The 8,572-nt window shown below is 43.3% G+C and overlaps 1 protein-coding gene across 1 annotated transcript; it reads left to right on the top strand.

Annotated features, from left to right (window-relative positions):
* Positions 1-408: 408 nt before the first annotated feature.
* LOC111141967 (G protein-coupled receptor class C group 5 member D) lies at positions 409-8,189 on the top strand. The gene is made up of 3 exons (XM_022494856.1): positions 409-1,303; positions 6,906-6,973; positions 8,118-8,189. Exons 1-3 carry the CDS (start codon positions 409-411, stop codon positions 8,187-8,189), a joined length of 1,035 nt encoding a protein of 344 aa, XP_022350564.1.
* Positions 8,190-8,572: the final 383 nt, after the last annotated feature.

The raw sequence follows: 8,572 nt of genomic DNA, 5'->3' as shown, positions 1-8,572 counted from the left end.
AGCTAGGAGAATTTTTTTTTTTTAAAGATTTAATTTATTTATTTGACAGAGAGAGAGAGAGAGAGATCACAAGCAGGCAGAGAGGCAGGCAGAGAGAGGGCGGGGGAAGCAGGCTCCCTGCCGAGCAGAGAACCTGATGTGGGGCTCGATCCCACGACTCTGGGATCATGACCTGAGCCGAAGGCAGAGGCTTAACCTACTGAGGCACCCAGGCGCCCCAGAGCTAGAAGAATTTTAAGGGTCTGATGGTTTGGGGCTCTTGCATATTTGGGAAGGAGAGACATTATGGTGCCCAAACCGGACTAGCCAACAGGCACTTCTGCATGAGGATGTAGTCCGAAGTCTGTCCCCTCTTTCTTTTGCAGGGAGACAGAAGTCCATTCTCGTGAGGTCCACCCACAAGTCACCATGTATGAGGACTGCGTCAAGTCCACTGAGGACTATTATTTTGTCTGTGAAAACGAGGGCACGTGGGGCATTGTGCTCGAGTCCTTGGCAATAATCGGCATAGTGGTCACAATTATACTACTCTTGGCGTTCCTCTTCCTCCTGCGAAGGGTTCAAGACTGCTGCCTGTGGAATACCCTCCCCACTCAGATCCTCTTCCTCCTGGGTGTGCTGGGACTCTTCAGCCTTGCCTTTGCCTTCGTCGCTCAGTTCAATCAGCAAACTGCCCCTGTGCGCTACTTTCTCTTTGGGGTTCTCTTTGCTATCTGTTTCTCATGCCTCTTGGCTCATGCCTCCAACCTGGTGAAGCTGGTCCGAGGTAGAGTCTCCCTCTGTTGGACAACAATTCTGTGCATCGCTATTGGTGTCAGCTTGTTGCAGGTGATCATTGCCATTGAGTACGTGACTCTCATGATGACCAGGGGCATGATGTTTATGCATATGGCCCCTTGTGAGCTCAACATGGACTTTGTTGTCCTCCTGGTATATGTCCTCTTCCTGATGGCCCTCACCTTCTTCGTCTCCAAAGCCACTTTCTGTGGCCCATGTGAGAACTGGAAGCAACACGGAAGACTCATCTTTGTCACTGTGCTCATCTCCATCATTATCTGGGTGGTGTGGATCTCCATGCTCCTGAGAGGCAACCCACAGCTCCAGCGGCAGCCCCAGTGGGATGACCCCGTCATCTGTATTGCCCTGGTCACCAATGCATGGGTTTTCCTGTTGCTGTACATCATACCGGAGCTCTGCATTCTCTACAGATCGACCAAGCAGAACTGCCCTTTACCAGGAAACACCTGCCCTGCCCCAGCCTATCAATGCAGCTTCAGAGTGGAGAACCAGGAACTCTCAAGAGGTACTTTCCCAGGGGATTTGGGGAGCAGGGAGGCTCTCCCTAGGGAGAAACAGGAGAGAAATTGAGAAACCGGGTGAACAAGAAGGAACAATAAGGAAATGGCCACAATATAGGTGGGTGACTTCAGAGTTCCAGCATGAAGATAGAAACACCCAGAATTGATGTTAAACTTTTATGAGAAATCGGTGCTTCCAAAATACCGAGAGTTATGGGGAAGAGGCCAAGACAGAAATGAATCAAAGGCCCTAAATAAAGAGGGTGTGGCTCTAAGTGCTCATGCTGGGTAAAGAAAGGCACCCCCTATAAAGTGAGTTAACCAGCCCCAAATTAGGCTTGGACCAAGCAATTGCATGATGTATAATGCTAAGTCCAGATGTTTTGGCTATCAAGGGCACAAGTCAATCCCAGCAACGGTGATTGATTTTTTTTTTAATTTAAGTCTTGAAGTTAGTTTGCCCAAACATCATCATAAACTGATTCATAGGACTCATCACCTCATTAACAGCACAAAGCCCAATAACTCCTGGATTTCTACTTTTCATACCATTCACTGCATGAAAGCCTTCAAGGTTTGCAAAAAGTGACAGGAAGAGCCACTGAATCAGAATTCTAATAAAGGCTCAGATGTGTCATCACTAATAGAAAAAAAGCAACTTGCTTATGTGACATTTTCATAAAAATTTCTGGTCAGATTTTTATCGTTCTCGAAGACCAAGCCACCTGACTATACTTTTTGCTAATGAATAAAGTAGATTAACTTTGACAACAAAAATGCTCGGACTCTAACAACCTGGGGGAAATAGTGGCTAATTCTGGTTATCTAGAAATATGTCAAAACACATTCATTCCTTTCTGAAACATCTGGCCTATTATTCATAACCCAATATCATAGTTTTACATCAATTTTTATGTCTTAATAGGCATCTGATTCCTTACAATTTATTTCTAATGTGCAAAAATTACGTTATTTTATATATTGTAGAGCACACATAATGTTCACCAGGCTCAAAAAAATTAATAGAAGCCTTCCCTTTAAGTGCATACATGTTTTTTGAGCTATAATCTATGGCTAATTACACATTCAAATTAAATGCTGCTCAGATAGATGCATCCATTAATTCTTTTCAGTGCAGTTGACAGAGTCGGAAATTGACGCTATACATCCTTCCTATAAGAGTTTTTCTTTCCTTGTTGATGGTGCATCATCAGATCACTAAGGTTTGTGGCAGAATTGCACAGTCAGTCCCCAAAACTACTTCTCAAAGTCCTCATCAGCAGATAGGATAAAACTTCTTGTGTCTGTTTTATTGTTGTCGTATGTTTCCAGGAAACAAAAGTCAGAGAGAGAGAGAGAGAGGAGTTCTCAGAGTTTTATAATACCCCAAACATACCTGGATTTATAACAACCAATATTCTATACCCCAAAACACAAGTGTTTCAAATGTTCTCAGGATGTCTTGGTGGCAGAACAAGGGTGTGCAAAAAACACGTTTCCCGGTGATATCCTCATTACTCATGCATGGTTAGAAAATCCGTTTCTGAACGGGAAATGGCCTGCCAGTGATAGTCATTATCAATGTAGTTTGATGTCGTTTGTTTGTTTTTTTTTAATTTGACAGACAGAGATCACAAGTAGGCAGAGAGAGAGGAAGGGAAGCAGGCTCCCTGATGAGCAGAGAGCCCAACTTGGGGCTCGATCCCAGGACCCTGGGATCATGACCTGAGCCAAAGGCAGAGGCTTTAACCTACTGAGCCACCCAGGCACCCCATGATGTATTTTTTTATAAAAAAAATTAATAATGTAGTAAGGAATATACAGATTGCTCTCCAAATTGGGCAGAATAACCAGAAACTTAAAGTTGGACAACAGAATCAGATTTTAGGTCAGCTGGGAAAAATACAAATATCAAAAATTAGAAGAATGATTAAAACTTAGTACAAAATACAGGATTACACCAAGCTGGGAAAAACATACAACACAAGATAGATAAGAACCAGACAAGTAGAGTCTGATAACAGGAACTTGAAAAACCCTAAGTGTGCCCTGTAGGTCACAAGCTGGTGAGAGGAAAGCAGCTTACCACTGTCTTTGTTTTCATTGGCTCAAAAAACAGTCACGGTACCGTATCAACAGACGTGTGGTCAGCGAGAACAATCAGACTATTGTATTTGGCACTGGTCAGTCTCCAAGAGAATACCCATTCCAGTTCTGGGGTCCACCAATGAGAAGTACGGGGGAACTTGAGGAGGTTAAGGGAGAACCACAAAGATAATTAAAGGGTTATAACATGCGACCAAAGTGGAAAGGTTAAGACAATGAAACAGGTTCCCAATGTGCCTTCATCATAGACTATTCAAATTCTCTCTCTAAATTCTGTACTGAAACATGACATTTTGTTCAAGTCCATGAGACATGCATTTGTCATGTGATTCTTCTGATGACTACTGTTTGTTGCTGTGACTCCGGTCACATAACCATTTTATTTATCACTGGGTTGCGGGACCAGAATTATTTATCAGAAAGAAGAATAAGACCAGAGGAGATGAGTGGGGAATTTCACAAGTATGAAGACCTCTCTTGAAGAAGCTGCTGTCCTGTTGCTTTCTGTCTCCAACGAAAGACAAGGTGTAGAAATGAACTCAAACCAAAGCAAGAAGGATTTAGATTAAAAGTGAAAATAAAAGAGTTGGTAAACACTGAAATAGATTGGTAAAGGGGATTAAGGACTCCATTTCCCTGAGAGAGTCTTTCAAAAGAAGATTAGGCTTTATCTTCCTGAAGTGGTTTATGAACTTAATTCCAAGATCGAAAAACATCTGGTTGGAGAATGAAAATGCATTCAGGAATGTTACTACGGACCCCCAAACAAATGGGCAGAAATATTTTTTGCCCTCTATTATAAATGCATTCCTAGAAAGCTGTATATTGATTGCACTTTTAAAAAAATCAGTTGCCCTTTTAACTGAGAATTTTAAATGCCGTATAATTTGTGGAGATCTTAAATATTGACTATCAGCCACGATTCTCTCTCTCTCTCTCTCTTTTGTTTATGGAGGGAAAACTCCCGTTAGAATTATCACTACTTTATCTGCTTTAGTGTATTTAAGGTATTGTTATGTTAAGTTTGCTAAAAGCAAGACCCATGTATATTTTAAACTATCACATTGCTATGGGCATTTTTTTTTCTGTTCAGTGCTTGAAGGTATACAGACAAACCTAGTATGATTCTTTTTTCAGGTATTAAGACAAAAATAATGAGTCTATGCAGTGTAAAAGGGGGTCAATAACTATAAAATGATGTGAAACAAGAGAATAGTCTTGCAAACTTAAGTCCATCAGGTTGTTTTCCTTATAGCAAATACCAGCTTCATATATATATATATGGTATTTGCTATAAGGAAATTCTATACACACACACACACATATATATATAAAATCCTTAATATAAGGGATTTTTAAAATTTATTTATTTGAAAGAGAGATAGACCATGAGCAAGGGGAGGGACAGAAGGAGAAGCAGAGTCCCTGCTGAGCAGGGAACCCAACAAGGAACTCAGTCCCAGGACCCTGAGATCATGACCCAAGCCAAGGGCAGACGCTTAACCGACTGAGCCTCCCAGGTGCCCTGCAAATACCAACTTTCGCTGGATAACCCTTTTGGGCAATTTTCAGCGTTGTTTTTTTTTTTTTTTCTTCAAGACATCCCCCTCCTCCTTCCCAGAACAAACCCAATTTCAACGGTCCCAAGCAGTGTAATTTTTGTTTTTTTGCAGGAACAAATCACAAAACTGTTTTCTTACCCTCAGGAGCTACAAGTGACAGAGAGACAAGTGGCATAAAGTAGGGAAGAAGACAGTGAGTCTGGGCAGGACTTGTTTGGTCTGAGGACAGATACAGCAAGCATTCGACGTTCCTGAAGAGGCAGGGAGCGTGAGAAAATTGGGCAGCATGGGGCAGCAGAAAGAATGCAGAATCTGGGTGCCCTGGCTTTGAGGCTCACTTCTGCTGCCTGCCAACTTCGAGCAAAACCAAGCTCCTCAACCTCTAGGAGTTCAGGCTCCTAGTCTTTAAATGATAGTTATAGTGTCCCCACCCCTTCCCCATGTAAACAGAAGGTCTTCCTTACTCAACTCAGATTTCATACCACAAAATGGTTGCAGGTTTAATAGAGAGAAACACTCAGCCTTTTGGTAAATCCATGAGCAACAACTAGTGCTGGAAACTTCTGGAGAAGGCGGCTTCTCCAATTTATGATCTAGTCTGATGAGAATGTTGGATGAATGTTGGTCACCCAGGAGCTGAGTGTCAGAAAGTCTCAAGGAACTCAAGGAATTATGCCTCAAGGAGCAAAGTTAAACCAAGAATTCAATTTATTCTGCCCCCAAGGAAGGAAGGGCATTCCAAATTTCACAGGATCCAACCCTCTAAAAAATATCAGTAGGATGATGATGTCAGAGCACCAGTTATGACCACACCACTGGATACTAATTCTCAAAGCACAGCAGTATGGTGTTTTCTTTTTCTTTTCTTTTTTTTTTTTTAAGATTTTATTGATTGATTGATAGAGACACAGAAAGAAAGGGAACACAAGCAGGGGGAGTGGGAGAGGGAGAAGCAGGCTTCCCGCTGAGCAGGGAGCCCAATGTGGGGCTCAATCCCAGGATCCTGGGATCACGACCTGAGCCAAAAGCAGACACTCAAGGACTGAGCTACCCAGGCGTCCCAGCAGTATGGTGTTTTCTATACGTCATGCCCTATTTGAAGGGCTTTATATGTATTGATTAGCTTAATTTTCAAGACAAGCTTATGAAGTAGATTTACTGTTATGATCATCATTGTCCCTCTTTTATTCCCATCAGGAAACAAAGGCAACCAAAGGTTAAAGAATGGGGCCCTAGGTTAGCCCACAGCTAGCAAGTGAGAGAGCCGCTAAGCATGAACATTCAGGGTGAGGCCACACCTGTGACCGTCAAACAAGGAATATGTATGGAGCGAGGCCCTGGTGTTAGGGCAGACATGGTTCCTGTCCTCAGCCTACAGTCTTGTTGAGGAGCCTGACATTAAACAAATAACCATGCATGTGATTATTCTATGACAGGAAAAAATGATCTCTAGGGATCTTGTTTTATTACATCTGGTTTTTTTATAAAGCTGAACCAAAGCTTGCAGAGTATCAAGCCTGAAGGGGCTTTAGAGATGATCTAGGTAAGGCCTTGTATTTTCCTGTGGAAGACAGTGAGGTACACAAGGTCACACAGGTAATACTACGGGAGCAAAGACCTTGACCCACTGCGAGCAGCGCTCTTTCTCTAGGTGATGACCAATGTTCGGTATCTTCAGTCACGAAACACAGATGAATACGCAGATCCTACCCATAGCCAATCTTCCTCATAAGCTTTAAAAACACTCTTTTTAAAAATCATAGATTTAAAAAACAAACCAAAACCAAAACCAAAGACAACAAAAAACAGCCTCAACTGAGAATTCCTTTTCAAAGGGTCAAGAGCCTCTTCGCAAGCCCCCAGGTCTTCTCATAGTCCTCGTGTGCTGTTTCCAGGTGAATCTGACACTAACCCAGCCCTTCCCATCTTTGGCTTTCAGCCCGAGACAGTGATGGAGCTGAGGAGGATGTAGCATTAACTTCATATGGTACCCTCATTCAGCCGCAGGTAAATGTGCTCATCTACGGTCCCCGAGGGACAGAGCAAGGACTCCTTCCTTAGGAGAGTTGTCAGGCTTCATTTCCAATGTCTGTACTGACCTGAGAGAGGAGAGGTAGGGTAGGCTCGTCTCCACAAGCTTGCGGAGCTTGAGCTGTCCAGATAAAACCTGTCCCGGGGCAGGGCAATAAAGGCAAGGGATGCCATCGCCTCTGCCCAAGCCCCTCCCGATCCCCACCGCCACGCATCAACAAGGTACTGGCTATAGGCAAATGCCGCTGGCAAGGAAAAGCAGCTCGAAAGGTTGGTGTGAGTGTGACGAGGAAGAGGCTCACTGCTTCTCATCTTGGGGACCGCAGGGAATTGTAAATATGTATGAGGTCAGATCTGTTTTTACTGTCTATCGGTGGTCTAAATGAATCCCCTGAGCCCTGCTAGCCGACTCTCTGTGTCACTGTGTAGCTCCTACAGCCCAAGCTGCCCCCCCAGAACTGGGTTAGTGCTGTCACCCTCCCTCGTCACCAGATGGGCGTAACCCATTTTAATCCTTTCAGGCAAAAGCGGAAGGAGCATGACTGAGCAGAACTGGAGGTGACTTGTGTTTGTGTCGGATGACTTGAGGGCGTACAGAGGCAGGCAGCCAAAAATACCACACTGCGACACAGTTTTTATATTCTGGTCCCCATAACTAAAATCTGAGGGTGGAAGTCATGCTCACACTGGTTGTTCGAAGAACTGTACGAGGCCACTCTAACTAGCTAATGCCTCTGGTCTGTTACCTGAGGCTTGGCCTTTTCCTGGAAGAAGGGCACACAGACCAGGACACAGAGAGAGCATTTGCTGTAATTAACCCTCTAGAGGGCATTAATAGGATGAGAAAATATTTATCATCCTCTCCAAGAATTTCTTGGATTACTTCAATTTCCAGTGATCAGCTATTCAAGAATCTTGCAGAAATAGCTTTGTTACTGGTTAAAAGGGAAGAGGGTTTAAAAAAAAAAAGTTTTTATGTGCGTAGCCTCCATGTTTTTTTTTTTTTTTTTTCTTAACAAAGGATTAAGTGATGCTGAAATGATATTTCAAACATAGCTCTGGAAAGTATCACTCCTTGCATTGACTCAGAAAATTGACAATGGCCTTTCTTCTTTTCCAGACTGTTGATCCCACACAAGAGTGTTTCATCCCACCAGCTAAACCAAGCCCCCAGCAAGATGCAGAAATATGAAGTCCACAGGAAATATGCATAGTGGAAACTCAGAAGACCATCCTAATGTAGCCCTGATGGGTCACTGGGGAGCCCAGAGTCATGGTCCAGCCAAGTACCAGCTCATCCTTCCTTCCCTGCTTCCCAGCCCTTTCCATCCATCTGGACCCTTCATCAGAAGACTACTGTCTCAAGCATAATTACAATCTTGCTGGCCACCCTAACTTGACTATGTGTCTCTTTCTTCTTTCCTGAAACTGAAGGACTTCTTTCCTTAGCAGTGTGAGAACAAATTGGCAGCTCTTACTAATGGGGCCAAAAGACCCTAGCCTGAAAAAATTAGGGTCATGTACTTTGATAAAATATAGAGGTTAGTAGCAACTTACTCCTGCATTACTTCTGTA

The sequence above is a fragment of the Enhydra lutris genome, unplaced genomic scaffold (genome assembly GCF_002288905.1).
Source record: "Enhydra lutris kenyoni isolate GAN:26980312 unplaced genomic scaffold, ASM228890v2 scaffoldscaffold7, whole genome shotgun sequence".
Lineage (NCBI taxonomy): Eukaryota > Metazoa > Chordata > Mammalia > Carnivora > Mustelidae > Enhydra > Enhydra lutris.
Note: the sequence above shows the minus strand (reverse complement) of the source record. Positions and strands in the feature narration are given on the sequence as shown.